The sequence below is a fragment of the Phoenix dactylifera genome, chromosome 2, assembly GCF_009389715.1.
Source record: "Phoenix dactylifera cultivar Barhee BC4 chromosome 2, palm_55x_up_171113_PBpolish2nd_filt_p, whole genome shotgun sequence".
NCBI classification, from domain to species: domain Eukaryota; kingdom Viridiplantae; phylum Streptophyta; class Magnoliopsida; order Arecales; family Arecaceae; genus Phoenix; species Phoenix dactylifera.
This window is the reverse complement of record NC_052393.1, coordinates 15694314-15710355: the sequence shown is the minus strand read 5'-3', so window position 1 is coordinate 15710355 and position 16042 is coordinate 15694314. Positions and strand designations below refer to the sequence as shown.

General features: G+C 38.3%; 2 protein-coding genes across 2 annotated transcripts; one reads left to right on the top strand and one right to left on the bottom strand.

Moving 5' to 3' along the window:
• Positions 1 to 38: 38 nt before the first annotated feature.
• LOC103703539 lies at positions 39 to 6185 on the bottom strand. The gene is made up of 8 exons (XM_039123456.1): positions 5907 to 6185; positions 5668 to 5813; positions 5469 to 5566; positions 951 to 1023; positions 808 to 868; positions 638 to 717; positions 443 to 532; positions 39 to 294 (listed from the first exon to the last, which is right to left on the bottom strand). Exons 1-8 carry the CDS (start codon positions 5917 to 5919, stop codon positions 232 to 234), a joined length of 624 nt encoding a protein of 207 aa, XP_038979384.1. The 5' UTR covers positions 5920 to 6185; the 3' UTR covers positions 39 to 231.
• A 6434-nt stretch (positions 6186 to 12619) lies between these two features.
• On the top strand, positions 12620 to 15682 carry LOC103700512 (FAM10 family protein At4g22670-like). The gene is made up of 9 exons (XM_039123449.1): positions 12620 to 12800; positions 12911 to 12998; positions 13071 to 13151; positions 13224 to 13288; positions 13741 to 13881; positions 13965 to 14081; positions 14163 to 14339; positions 14440 to 14497; positions 15417 to 15682. The coding sequence occupies exons 1-9, from the start codon at positions 12648 to 12650 to the stop codon at positions 15512 to 15514; spliced, it is 978 nt and encodes a 325-aa protein (XP_038979377.1). The 5' UTR covers positions 12620 to 12647; the 3' UTR covers positions 15515 to 15682.
• The last annotated feature ends 360 nt before the right edge of the window (positions 15683 to 16042 follow it).

Below are 16042 nucleotides of genomic sequence, written 5' to 3'. Positions count from 1 at the left end.
TATGCGATCAAGATAATTATAAACTCAAATCTGCCAGGTCAGTTAATTTCAAACTTCCATAAAGATAAATCAATAATCTAGAAAAGATCCCAGAAACTTTTCCTCAAGCAACATCAGTATATACAATAAACACAAAAGAAAGCACTAGGCAGTACAGGCAATTTCAAGCTGAACTTAATAAGGAGGTAAGCAAAAGTACAGAGTGGCTTACAAAATGTTTGTTCATATGTATCAGATCGTGATATACTTCAGAATAGCTGAACGGACATTCTCCATAAAAGCTGCAGCTTCTTTCTGCAAATAAAACGGTATAACATATGAATTAGTGAGCGACAAAACAATAAAGACACTTGGGCATGCATGCACACACCCAAACCCCCCAACCACCCCTCTGCCGCATAGAGAGACAAAAAGAAGGAAGAAGCAAGAAAAAGAGCACCACCTGATCATTTTTTAGTGCACTTGCTATATTTTCATCAAGAAGAGCCAATACAGATCTGTTCAGCTCATTCTGCTCAACCATCTCTAGCAACTGCATATAAAGAAATATTCACCAGTTATACTCAGATCTAGTCAATCAGCAACTGAAAATAATTGTTGAAGAGCAAGGAAATAATATATTGATCATACGGTTTGCCTTCCTATCTTTTGACTGCAATATTTTCGTGAGCCTTTCTTTTGCTAATACAAGGTCAGTTTCCATCTTATCATATGCTTCTGCGACAAAGATTGAGACAGAATTTTTATTGTTCAGAGAAGGGAGCAGATCAACCTCCTATACAAGGGACTTTTGGGATAATAATAAACCTGTTCCCTCTAGCAAAACTTTCTGCATTGCTTCCAACTCAATTAATCTGTCCTCCATCTCCTGAAAAACATTATAAAGGTTAGTCAAATCCATATCCAACTATCAAGGGAGTAATCAAAAGTGACTTAATTCGAGAAAAGACCTTGGTTCTAGTCACTGCAAATCGTAGTTTCCCAAGCTCAAGTTGTAAATGATCAAAGAACTCTTTGTTTAATCTGCACATTCACGTGGTATTGACTTATTCATTAGAGAATCTGATAAAGGTAGCATCAACACTGATTATAATTTTTATTTGCAGGTCAGGTTGCATTTTTATGTAGTTGTTGCAATCGAAAGGGATTCTTTTTTCCTTGCTTTCAATTATCTTTTTGTGAATAAAAGAATGTTCAAGAAATCAATTAGACAATTATGTGGACAGACAAAAATAACAGTAGTAACTGCATAACTGCAAGGATCCTTCCTCATCATCCAATTCCAGAAAGGGTCACATTAGGACATCATAATGGAGTACTAACTTGAACATACCAAAGTATATTCAGGCACTGAAAAGATATCTCCTTCATAAATTTTAGCAAGCAACACAGCCCAATAGTTAGCGAACCTCTCCATGGAAGATAAGATTAATGAAAAAAAGAACTTGGTAGATAAAATCAGCAACATGATCCATTTACCCAATATCAGATGAAAACAATTTTCCGGCTTTCGTTGAGTAAAATTCTACTTAAATGGATGGTAAGATTACACAACTATTTGGCTGTCACAAGAGAACTTTATGGGCTTCTTCGATAAACTTCAACAAGGGCTTCAACCATGCAAGCTTACAAGCTGTGACAGCCATGAAGCAACAGTTTCCTTTTACAATTTACAACAGATTTAATTTTCAAGTAACAAGACAAACCATGATTAATCCCATATCAATGGGGAAACTTGCCAAATAAAAATCAAAATGATACTACAGCTTTAAAAAAATCATTCTTCCTGTATGAAAACCTTGGCCTGGAGCACCTTTAAATACCAAAGAATATAAAATGTCATATAAAGATGAGGCTTAAAACAAGCAGGCAAAAATGAAGTGACAAAATCCCAACATGAGCATTGTGTACAGAATGATCAATCATACCCTCTATTTACTTGCATCAAACTTTTCAAGCAAAGATTTGGTGATTACTATAAATCCTAAATGGATTTTCTTTAATTCAAAAACTGTTCATTATTCTCCTCAGCAAAACTATCCAGTGGTAGCTTCAAAAAGACTTTCTCCACAATAAATCATCTAGGAAAGCACTCTTTCACATAAAACTAGTTGGAGACTAGTTAGTGTTAGCTACTAAAACAGAAAATGATTAATCAGTTGAATTTTATTACCAAAAAGTTTCAACGAAAATGAGCATATTCCTTTGCCAACAATTAAGTTTCAACCAGTTCATGAGCTATATAGCTGATACTTGTTAATGGATATCTATCAACAGCCAACATAACATAATAGTGCAATCACCCTTGGAATAAACAGAAACTTTAAGGAATCCACTTGCATGCCAGATTCTTAGAGCATTCTCAGGCAGACCTGCAATCACCCTTGGAATAAACAGAAACTTAGAGTAATCCACTGGCATTCCAGATTCTTGGAGCATTCTCAGGCAGACCTATCTTACAACATGGCGGGTTAGATGGGCGTCATGGTTGACAATTTTTACAAAGGAGGGGGGGGGGGGGGGGGGGGGGGGGGGTGTGCTGGTGGTGGATTAGCAGTCAACTGGTCTGAAAGAAGCAGAATGCAAGGTTGATTCTTTTTCGGAGAAAGCCTTAACCATACACTTCTATATTTCAACCCCCGCACCTCTCTCCCACTCTCAATATCACTATCTATTTCGAGAGACTTCCATTGATACAGCTACCTAGCTTTTAGCTTATGCATACCATTTCTTAGACAGCTCCCCACCCGCTCTTTCTTCTTTAACTGATAATTCTAAGATCTGGCAGCCTTTTCAGCCATGCTTGGCGTTTTGCAGTAGCCATTTCTTACCAGCACTGCTCATATGCAAATTTCTAACTTATTCTGCTTATGCCATTGCAAAGTGCCCTGATACCCTTTTTCCCCATTCATAGTTGACTTTTGTGATATTGATATTCAGCTGCTAAGGTGCATCCATGGTCTCTTCAAGCAGTACTCTTCAGTGGTGTTATTATCTTCTATAATTAGCATTGCAAGTCAAATTTCAAAGTTTCAAGATCTAGGTAGATCTTGCCAGGTATAGCTTTCTTGGTCACTAATTCAGCATCATCTTTCCTTAAACTAATGTAGTTTTAACTCATTTTGCACACACTTATTTTATTGAGTTACACCGCCATTTATCTCTCCTCGGCTACGTTAGTGCATACGATGCTTGTGGTCTCTTCATGATTGTATATTCTCAAGCACCACCTTAGCTCATCCTTTTGATTTTGCACCAAGGAACTCTCTACATACCATGTTCACTGCTATTTTACCTTCGTAGCATCTCCTCTCCCGCTACAAAGTCATTATCTAGATGGGGTTTCAATCTTCCTCATGGTAAACACCTGGCTGAGACCTAACGTAAAGGAGATTTTAGATAGACGTAGATTTATATATATACCACAGCATCTCTAAGACTCTAGATAGTCTATTAACTATTGTTGGACAACTAGCTATAGCTCAACCACTTGGCATTCCTCTCAACCTGGGAGGGATTAATATGAATCTAATATGCATTAAAGAAAAGGGCGCCCTATACACGAGGCTCCTACCACTGTGGAAGTTGAGAGGGTCAGATGTACGCAGCCTTATGTTGTGTACGGAGAAGCTATTTCTACATTTTATGACACCCAGGTCACAAAGAAGCAACCGTAGTGTTGCTCCAAGGCCTTCCCTCAATATAGATATGCATAAATACTTAGAATTTATAGATATAGCATCCATATGGTAATTTAGTCATTTGATGCAAGTCTATAAACATTGATATATCGGTCATATGCCCCAACATGATCATGGTTTATTTCTGGCATGATCCTTACTTTTACAATGAAAGAGAATTAGTGAAGAAAAAACAAGGAAGGAAGGATGATGGAGGAGATGGGAGAACTTGCTAGTCACCTTTCTTATATTTTTTATAAAATTGCAACCCTTTGATATTCATGGGGTTGAATTGACCAATTTGCCTATCACATATGGCCACAATATGGCTAATTTCAAAGAGATCGAGTCCATTATATAGGTTCAAGTACCTTGAACCCATTAACAGGCCAAAAATCCTATGATATGTAGAGAATAGTTTAATATGTAAGATCCATATCTAAATCTATTCAAAGAACTACAACATGACATATTGTGAAGATAATAGAAATCACAAAGGTCAAGGTAATATTTATGTTTAAATTAAGTATGCCACTATTGGAACTTTAGACTTCTCTTTAGGTTTCTCGAAACTAAGGCTAGGCAAAAGTTTTTTTGGGGGAGGGGGGAAGATCACCAAGAGTTCTGTCACAACACCAACATACAAAGAGAATTACGATCTATCTCTCAGCAGCAGATTCTCAAGTTATCTCCTTTTATCATGGTTTGCTAATAATGTCTTCATCAGCATATATCGACCACCCCGTTTCCTAGTTCCTTACATACAATTAAGTAGTTTTGAAAAAATAATTTTCTACTTTCCTTTATTTTCTTATATTATATTTTATTTATCCTGCATAAATTACAATTGTAGAATATTCAAGACAAGCCACTATAACCATAAGCAATAAACATTGGCCTGACTGTGCTGGGTAGGGGAATCCTTATTCACCAATCAATCTTATTAGCGGCAATGTTATGCAAGCTTCTTCAAGTTCTTTCTCAAGACTTTCATCCATGTTTCCTTAACTCATCCCCTCCCCTTCCCTTCCAACTCCGTTGACACAGATCTGAGAACTTTCAGAAATTTTCATTATACAAGCCTACACCCTCTCAATTGGTTCTCCATCAGTTTTTCCCTTCTTGATACCAATCACCGCCGTTGCTCTAATATACTTATTCCTCAATCTATCCCTGTTAGTTTCACCATATTTCCATCTCAACATTCTCAACTTTTTTCCACTAATCTCATTTTCACCATCTTTATTGCACGACCTTCTGAGCCATATAAAACGGTGCTCTCAGACTACATTAATCATTACAATATATCTTCATTTTCTCGTATCGCATTGTTTAACTGAACAACTAAATGAAAACCATCAGCCTGAAAAGGAAAACAGGAACTTTGTAAAGGCCTAGATTAGATGTTCGCCTTTTTTTAGAATAGAAGGAGAAGGTATTATGCTAAATTCAAACAAAATCGCATAACATTCAATTAGAACAAGTCATAAATGATTATCCATAGATATTAACTCATTCACTTATAGATGATTAAGCATAAAATATTACCATGACTGATTATTCTGTTATCAGTCCTATGTGCGAGAAAACTATCAATTCTCTGGCTATTCTATTTTTTAGTCAAAGCAATCTTGCATAAACTATTAATATCAGAATACCAGGCAAGTAAATTCCTTATTTTCCTTCGATTTCAACTTGTACTTCCCGTGTCAGTTCGAATCAATCCAATGCATTGCCCATAAGCTTTTTTGAATGGTGACAGAAAGATTCCCTCGTAATCCAGCTTACCGAGGCCTCAAACCCGCGATCTCGAACTCGAGCTCCCGAGCTTCAGTGTCCAGAAAATACTCCACCAGTCCTTCGTTTGTCTCCGGCACCACCCGCGCCTATCAAAAGATGGAGATTGCGAGGGATAAAAGAAAGGAGCAAGAGATTGCGACCAGGGGAGACGGACGAAGAAATGGGCGAGAGAGAGAGAGAGAGAGACCTCGCGGCGAGCCCGACGGCGCTCCTTCTCCTCCCGGACCTGGCGGTTGAAGGCCTCCCTGGCGTCCGCGTCCTTATCGAGGCGCCGTTTCCACTCCAGCCGCGCTATGTGACCCCCTTCGGCGGGCCCAGAATTCCCTCGGGATCCTGGAAACAAGAACAAGCGGAGCTATGAAGCCGTGGCTCGCTCCAATTCGGAGGAAGCGAGGACGAAAAGAGGATGAGGACGAGGATTCCCACCCATCCGACGCATGAGATTCTTCGGCTCGGGCGTCTCGACGAGGGTGTTTTCGAGCTTGTACCGCCGATCAGGTTCGTGAATGCAACGCCCAGGGCGGCCATCAGCGAAAGGAAAAGCAGCAACACACACTCTCCTTGCCTTGTTCTCTATCCAATTGGGAGCACCGAGCGCTGGTTTGGATGGATTGTTATCCGCCGGCAAAGCCAAGGGTATGTGTGAGGGACGGGGCGGTGCAAACCTAGACAAAGCTAGCTCAAGCTCAGCACAAGGTACAAAAGAGTTCGAGCACCGATATGGCTGAAACTGGTAGTGCGGATTTAGTTTTATATATTATCCATCAAAAAAAATTTGATACATATACAAAATTAATAAATCTAAATAATATTTTTTCGTTAAGCATTTTAAATACAATTCTGAATCGTTAAAAATAGTATCAGAGCAAATTCGTCCTATATCTTATGTAGACTAAGGACACTGCAACACGAATTAATGGAGATTAACCACGGGCCTATCGTGATGCATATGATTAGATTTGAATAGATATGAATCCTTAGCCTGTCGAAGACATCAGAGCTTAAACGGAACGAATATATGAGGATCCGGCGGGCGTTTGTTTAGTCCCATATCAATTATTCGTCGAGGAGATCTTGGTACTTATACAGAATTAATGAACCCAAATAATACCTTTCGACTAACCATTTGGGTAAAGTCCTGAGTTGTTACTGTTGCTCGATATTTTTCATGATGTTGAAATAATTTATATAGATTATAAAATTAATTTATGATATAAGTGCGTGGACGATATCGAATGTCGAACATCTAATTTTTCTTGATATTTCAGTAAAAAAAAGAAAGCAATGTTTCGATGAGCCACAGTGAATGTTCGAAATCGGGGTGATTGCTGAGAAGAACCAATGGAACTTTTAAGAACCAGTGCGCCTGTTAATATATGACAATTAAATAACTACCAATTCAATGTAAACAGTTACATTGTTTCATGAACAAATACGTCCAAACAGTCATGGTGTTTTATGAATGCTCTTGATCACAAATTTCATACAAGTACAAGCAAACATCACCTTAAAGATAGTGTTTATGCATGCCTCGCAGCCGCAGAAAAATTTTTTGATATATTTTTTTTTAATGCTCGACTACCTTATCGATGCTTATTCCTAGTAGTGATTTTAATGGATGTTTATGCAGAAGAGGGCAGGTAACATCAATGCATAACACCAAGAAAAGGGAATACATCCAATTCAAAATTAGATAAAGGCGAAACGGGACTTTCCAATGATTGTGGAGTCCCTGAATTACACATAAAACAACAACAGCATTCTAATTATGTCATTAGTCGTGTAAGCATCATGCATTCTGTTGGGGGAATGTAAATCGCCCCAAAGCACATAAGCACATCGCCAGCACGTGATCAGAAGCGCCCGACCTCGGAAGCGCCCTACCTCGGACGTCCGACCTCGGACGCCCGACCAGGTGCTCGACCTCAAAACGCCTGACCAGACGCCCGACCTCGGAGCTCTCAACCTCGGAAGCCCGACCTCGCCATCCACCCGCCGCGGTCCTATCCTTCTGCAGCTCGACCAGAGACCATGCCCTGCCACCGCCGCTAACAATTAATGTGCATGGTCTCTGCAGACTTCCGGCTTACTCAACAATTAATGCCATGGCCTCTGCAGACCTCTAGCTTACTCAACAATTAATGCGCATGGCTCCTGCTATCTACGGATCTCAAGCCCTCCACGACAAATCTGCTCGGATGCGTCTGATCAGCTATGACAAATCCTTGGCTCCGGCCTGATCTCCTATGGCAAGGCATTAATTCACACGATTATGCATTAATTCATACGACATGCTCAATCATACGGTAACTTCGTCCCATCATATCATAAGTAATTCAGTACCCTTCTATAAAAGGGAAACCCTCCCATCTTAGAGGGGGCTGAATACGGGAACTCTGGACATATGTCTCCTCTTATACGTTTGCCCCTCTGACTTAGGTATCGGAGGGCCGGCGCCAGAAACCCCGGCCACCGGATTTTTGCAGGCCCCACGGAGGACGCCGTCCGCCTACGGAACACCACCCGCCGACTCTCGTCGAAACTCCTTCTTTTCAGCCACTGGTCGCCCTCGGGTCCACTTTCCAGCAACACATTCAATAGCGTTATGGAATTTTTTACATTACTTATTCTAAGCCATGCTTAATTAGCATTCAGGAATGGCTTGATGCAGCCTATTTTGTGCCTGAATGCCGGTTATTTGACTAATTAGATCGAGAAAGTAGTGCAGTGATTCATCACACGTCTATCTCGTATGCGTTAATTAAATGTGTAGCTTTCAGATTGTAGAATTGCATGAGTACCTTAACTTGTATTAAACAAAGTGTTTGATGTACGTAATAAGAAACAGGAAGGAGTCACATACCATCATTATCAAAAATAATGGAAAAAAAATATTAAGAGTGATCTCGTTAGAAGAGTACCGATTGGGTTCGATTTGTGTCGAAGTAATGTGATCCTGTTTTATAAGAGCTAGATGAGGGGCAAGTCTAACATGGACTCATCTATTTGCATCTCTTAAGATTGGAGTCCTATATTGTAATTCATGCACCAACGTGGGAACGAGTTTCTTATGTATGATGAGAATTTTAACTTTTGTTGTAAGTTTGATTATAAAGTGATTTTCTTACACTAATCTTCAAATTGATTTGCAATTTGAAATAGAAAATAAAAAACCTGTCTAGCATCACTTTTTATTTTTATTTTTTAAAATGAAATCATAAAAATTAAGATAAAAACATGTTTAATTAGTTATATTTGTTTTTTGAAAATTACTTTTATTATTTTAGGAAAAGATAAAAACAGGTAATCTTTAATAATATTAAAAAGGGCACGTAAGTAGGATGCAATAATAAAAGCTACGGCAACTTCACATTTATGAGTGCTCTCTCTTTGACAAGCGAAACACTTGAAACATTAGAAACATTAGAATGTCCTGTTGACCGCCGCCCGTTTGTTCGTCGACCCAACTATGTTACCCAAACTTCAGTAAGGCTAGCACATAATGTGGCATAAGGTGAGTGCAACCCACGGCTTATGGTGAAATTTTTTGTACAATTAGATCCATGTTGAGTTGCTTGGGAAGAACCGGCTGCGGAGGATTTACTTGGTTATGTTTCGTAGGCTGGTTATATATCATTTTGGAGAAGGACTCAGCCTTCTAAATTACGTGTCTTAGGAGGGGCAGAAGAGGTGGAGCACCTACTTCTGGGCGATATTCGTCGGATGATACGGAAGTGCCGAGTCATCCAAATCAGATATGTTCTTCGAAAGGCGAACCGAACTGTTGATTGGGTCGCCTCTTTTGCTGCTTACTATTCGAAAGAGTTTTTCTGCACTCAGCAATCTTCAGTTTCTTTTGTTTTGTATAGTTTGCTTGATTTTGATGTAGTTAGATGCAGCCCGTTAAAAAAAAAAAAAAAAAAAAAAACCCACCTTGGGAGAAAGGTTGGGCTTCGTATCATCTCTCGTATAGATTCCATCAGAAGCTCCCCAGGCGACGGTCAAAACGCATCCTCCCCCGTCCCTCCTGTCAAAATCAAACGTCTCCAAGCCCTGCACACGTTCACATAGGCAAATCCACTAAACCCTCGGAACCCCAGGAAAACGCCGCGTCTGTCCCCCTTTGGTTCTTTAATTAGTCTTTCCTCTCCTTTCTTTTAATTAGTCTTTCCTCTCTCGCTCCTACTGTCGCTCGTCCGAGTCCATTCTCCTACGACCGGTCTCTCGATGGATGCGGCGAAGGTGGAGGGGCAGTTAGTAAGACAGAATTTGCTGTAAAGACTAATTAAAAGAAAGGAGAGGAAAGACTAATTAAAGAACCAAAGGGGGACAGACGCGGCTGCCCCATTAGCTTCTCTAAATACATGTCTGAGCCTGTAAGGACTAATTAGTCTTTCCTCTCTAAATACAGAATTCGTCTGAGTCTTTCCTCTCTCGCTCCTACTGTCCCCCTTTGGTTCTTTAATTAGTCTTTCCTCTCCTTTCTTTTAACTCTCTGAGAGCTTTCTTGACTGAATAAGAGGTGTCACAGTTAGTAAGACAGAATTTGCTGTAAAATCAATAAGATGACAAACACATATAGGATATTTTGTAATAATTTTCATTCCAGCTTTTATCAGGAGATATTAGTTCAAAAAAATTGACTCAACCTTGGAGTCAATGTCAAAGGAATCATTTCAAAGGATTCGAGTGACTGTTGCTGATAGCCCTTAAATACTTTGCTAAGAAATGTTAGAATGTTTTTTTTTTTTTTTGTTGGGGGGGGGGGGGGGGGGGGGTGGGTACTTTGAATGAATGAATTCTTAATAAAAACAATTTACTGGTTTTGTCCTTTTTGTGCTTGTCCAGATAGAGCTATCTTCTGTGAAAAGTTTGCTTTGCTGTTTAGGTGAAAAAGCCAATTTTATAAGATCGATCCTTTTAATACTAGGACCTTTGAGTCTAAGAAGAAGATAAACTTGTTCCCATTGACGTGATGGAGTGCTAGTAGCTGTAAGTCTGCCCATAAATTCATTTAACAGATGTTCTGGACTTAATTTTAACAAACATTTTGGGGTTTGATTTGCCTTTCGAAAATTCATTAGGACCTTTTTCTAACATCTGAAACCAATTGCCTTACTTGATTGCATAGGCCAGTATCTTGATAATAGGCTACCATAACAAAAACTTAAATATAAATTAAAGGAAGAGCAAAGAAATCAAGTAGTTAATTTTCAAATGGATATGATTGTCATTCTCACATTTACTTTGAGATAAAAAAGAATTTTATCATTCTCTGTAATAGAGGGATATCGTATGAGTATGCGTTGTGGTATCTTTTCACTATGTCAAAAATCATTGCAAGATGTATATCTATTTAAAAATCTAACCTGTAAACACTAATTATGACACAGAAGCTTCAAGGTATTCTTTTATTGCAAGCTTCTTAAGAGGCTAGCTTTCTGAAAATTATGCTGATTCCTTCTTTCGTTGGATGAATATTTTATTATATATAAACAAGAAATGCACCATCTTGGGGATAAATGCCTGGTTTATTTTTTTCCATTTCAGATTTGTTTAATGAATTATCTCTGTTTCTGAGTTGAGAATATTCAAAAAGTTTTTTTTTATATAAAAAACTTGAATAACATTGTACGAGAGCATAGAACAAATGCATTTGATCACTAATTTCAAGCCTCAACTATTTTTCTTGACATAGTAGTTAGTTATTACTTATTAGAAGGTATCTGTCCGAGTTTATCCATGTACTTTTATTACATATGTTTCGAACTTCAATGGAGAAGCATCTTAAATTGTTGTAGATTATTTATATGATTTCCTTCAAAATCCAACTTTGTATCGTTTCAATTGCAAGGTTAGATAATAAAATTGCCATTGGCATCATGATGATTTGTGAGCCGTCTCTAATGATTTGATATGCTTTTCTATTTATTTCCTCATTTGTTATTTCTTCAAAAAAAATAATCTTTGCTTGTTTTGTACATTAGTATTTAGTTCTTTCTATATTCCCTAACATGACATTTAGTTGTGCAATCCTCCAAGTCTCGAACTACAACTGCTCGATAATGTTGTTATATTAATAGAAGGCCATATATGAATGCTCTCCCGAGCAACACGCTGCCATTGTTTAGATACACTAACATTCATATGCACATATTTTTGTAAATATTATATTGCAGTTATGCATTTCATGGAATATAACTTGCTATATGATTTGTGCCTTGTAGATGTTATATTTTATTTATTGGCTCAATGAGTTGAAAATAGATCTTCATTTGATTTCTTTTGAATGAGGCAATAAATATCAATTTCAGCCACATGCATTACGCACTAAGATTAATATGATGTGCATATCATTAAATCATAACTTCTTTTACTAAACTGTCTGAACCCATTTTTGGGCCTTCATGTTTCATCTAAATTTATTGTTTGCATTGTATATAAGCTTATGCAAGTCTATATGTTATGTACACCTCTCAGGTGCTCCGAGCACTTAATATTTATTAAATGGATTTTAATTCTTTCTGCTGATCCTGAAAAGTTGGGTTAGGTCTTGTATGGCTATGAATGCTCCATCTTTTTGACCCCTGTTCCTACTCCCCTTTTCATTTCCATTATTTCTTTGTGCCACTGAGTTATATTTCTGGTTTCATAAAAATATACTAATTGGACCTGGCTAGTATCATATTTTTTAATGGTAATCAAACCCATGAAATCATCAATATAGTCCATATACTACATCTTAGCTGGAATGGTCATGAGATCCGTGTTCTTGGAGTATAGTTTTTATTTCAGTTCTGTTTGTTTGCTTAGAATATGAATATATATATATATTGTGGGAATTGGTGTTTGTTCCTGGTTAGTAATTGTCACTTCATCTATTCCAACCACAAAATGATCAAGATTTTCTCTCCACGAGGGTGGATATTATGTATAAATGAACATCAGCAACCTTTCCTGCAGTGTTAAAATAAGGGCTTCTGTCTGCATCAAACTTTTGATATTTTGTACGATCTCTTTCCTCGTGGGAATATCTGCTTTCAAGACATTAGAAAGTCATCATGCATCATCTATTATTTGGTCTTTCTCTTCTTTTCTGTTTTGTTTGGGGATTGGGAAACCTGATGCCAAAGTTTTGTTATTTGTTATTGATTGCAGCAAAGTCAAATGGTGGATGACATGGATGAGGATCTTGATGGAGATGATTTTGGTGCAAAGGGTTCTGCTTCTGTAGAGCATGAATCTGATGATGAGATCGTTGAATCTGACATTGAACTTGAAGGAGAAACTGTAGAACCTGATGATGATCTGCCACAAAAGGTGATTTGCAATGTATATCATATTTACTGCTTATGAATGACTCAAGAAGTTGTGAGTGTATTTTCAGTATTTTCAACTGCGGCTTATTATTACTACTTTTTTCTGTCCAGATGGGAGACCCATCTATTGAGGTAACAGAGGAAAGTCGTGATGCCTCTCAAGAGGCTAAAGGGAAAGCTGTGGAAGCAATTTCAGAAGGTATTTCAGTATCTGTTGCATTGTATCTAAGCCATACTTGCTCTGAAACATTTGGTATTGGCTAATTGTCAGGGAAGTTGGATGAGGCCATTGAGCATCTTACGGAGGCTATATTGCTGAATCCGACATCAGCAATCATGTATGCAACCAGAGGTAAGTGCTATTTCACCACTTCTATTAGCTGTACTGTTTTGTTGATTCCATCTTACTTAGCATTTTATGCAGCATCTGTGTATATCAAGATGAAGAAACCGAATGCTGCAATTCGTGATGCAAATGCAGCTTTAGAGGTAATTTTATGCAGTGTCATTAATGTGTTATTCTAATGCTCCCATGCTTCTATTGGTTCCATTATGTGCATGTGTTTGTTTCACCCTTATATATGCTATCCATATATTCCTGAAAAATTGGGCACCAGCTGCATCTCATATAGTCTATTTGTATGCTCATGCTTATAGTATAATGTAGCTTGTTTTTTTGGGTACATATATAGATAATATAATGCATTGATGCATTATTACTTGCCATTTGTTTCATGCCCCACATGGAGTCAGTTTCTGTATGAGATTGTATTAATAATTCTTGAAATCAATGCTTACTGTTGTAAAAATTCCATTTAAAATCTAACTAATAACTTCTATGCTTCTGTGTTCAAGTGCCTTATGGCGGCCTGATTGTTTTTTTTTTCTTTTTTTTTTTTTTTTTTTGGGGGGGGGGGGGGGGGGGGGGGTCATTCTCTCAGATCAACCCTGATTCTGCAAAAGGCTACAAATCCCGTGGCATAGCTTTAGCTATGCTTGGGAAATGGGAGGAAGCTGCCAAGGATCTTCACCTGGCATCGAAATTAGATTATGATGAGGAGATAAGTGCTGTGCTTAAGAAGGTATAGAAATTTTTAGACAAATGTAAAATTTGCTAGTTATAATAGTATAACTAATGTTTTTACATTTGTGTGGCGGCATGCAGGTCGAACCCAATGCGCACAAGATTGAAGAACACCACAGAAAATATGAAAGATTGCGAAGGGAGAGAGAAGAAAAGAAAATTGAGCACGAGAGGCAGTGTCACCGGGCAGAGGCTCAGGTATTTGGTGTTAAGCTAGCGCCTTCACGAGCTTACTGCATAAATTGTTGGTCACACATTCTGACCCTGACTTTATTCTAGGCGGCTTATGAGGAAGCAAAAAGGAAAGAACAATCATCAAGTAGACCATCAGGAGGCATGCCAGGAGGGTTCCCTGGAGGTATGCCTGGAGAATTCCCAGGCGGTATGCCTGGAGGTTTCCCAGGTGCCATGCCTGGTGGTATGCCCGGAAATATTGATATGAGCAAAATTCTGAATGTAAGAGACTGAAGTCATGTCAATTTAATTTATTTGTTCACAATTTTATATGGTAGTTCTACCTTATCCTACTGACATGGGCTCCTCTTATCTGAAACAGGACCCTGAACTCATGGCAGCATTCAGTGATCCTGAGGTCATGGCTGCTCTGCAAGATGGTATGCACGTCTACCATGCCTCTGTTGCATCTTGATTTATAATTTTGTTATATTAATATGTGCTTTTTACTGTTTTGTTTTATGCATGTAGTAGTTTCGGATTTTATTTTCTACTAAATATTCTTTGAGAATCACACATACAAACAAAAGGGAGTGAATGGTCTCGCCTCCCCCCCCCCCCCCCCCCCCCCCCCCCCCCCCCCCCCCCCTCCCCCCTCCTCCAAAAAAAAAAAAAAAAAAAAACTCTCCTAAGATATCTTTGTGAGGAAATCTGCAAGATAATAAACTTTGTGGAAGACATGGATATGATTGATAAAAATTATAGGTGCATTCAGTTCTTGATGTATGATATTTAACTAAATTGCCACTCTTCTGGTGCAGTAACCTTTCAACCAAAAATGTACTCGACCCCTATGTCTCATAGAAGCTTTTGCAAGCTTTAGACAATTAACTATTTTTTAATTCACTGGCAAGCACTTCCCCAACAACCACTACACCATTGCAGAGACGGCTAGGTTACACCCCTTAAGCAATCGCCTAAGGTCCTGTACAAGGGAATGCCTCTCTCCCCCTCCCCGTATCTTACCTGGCAAAGAGGAGAAAAGAAAAAGAACTGTTATTACTAACAGCTTTTAACATCAAAGCTGAATGTTTTGGTAGAGATTCGATAGAAAAATTGATATAAAGAAGTTATAGTTAAGTTTTAGCGGGGGAGAGGAGGCTAACATTTTTTTTATATATATATTTCCTGTTGATTAATTACTGACTTAAACAAATATGACCTTGAGTTTATGTCTCATTCGAAGTTCAATCTTTGTTCTTGTTGGGCATTATTTTTACCACCGCACTTTTAGTTGCTGAGAATTATATTGCTGGTGTTTCTTTCTGACAATTCATATTCATTTTCTTTGTGGTACAGTGATGAATAACCCAGCTAGTTTTGCTAAACACCAAACCAATCCCAAAGTAGCTCCAGTTATTGCAAAGATGATGGGAAAATTTGCTGGATCCATGTGACAGCAGTTGACAGTTCCTAGTCCTTCTTAAGGTGTCTAAATAGGTTGACGTAGTTCAGAATTGTTAAATGGCGATTTCTATGGTTCATGTTGAACCCATGTATATTAAGTGAATTTAACAGTATTCTCTTGATTAGTGGTTTGTTAATTAATGGTGATTTGGAGTTTAGTGTTAACTCATCTGCTTCTTCTTTCCCAGCCGCTGAGTAGCTGTTAGCTTTCCTTCTCCAAGCTATCAGTTTAACCTTTCCAATGGTATGGTCAACTCAGCTGCAACTCAGCTGCTTCAGAGTTCTGGCTGCTTCAGAGTTCTGCTTCAGAGTTCTTCCCACGAACTTCCTGATTTTGGACTCACAGAAGTTTTCCCACGAGCCTCTTGTTATTTCTGTTGTAATAACTACAGTCTGTTATAACTAAAGATTGTTACGTGTAACTGCCCTTTTCTTTCTCTCTCTGAAACTTTGTAATTCTCTCACTGAAACTCTATAAATAGAAGCATGAACAGTGTATGGTTTGGTAAGTTGTCCAA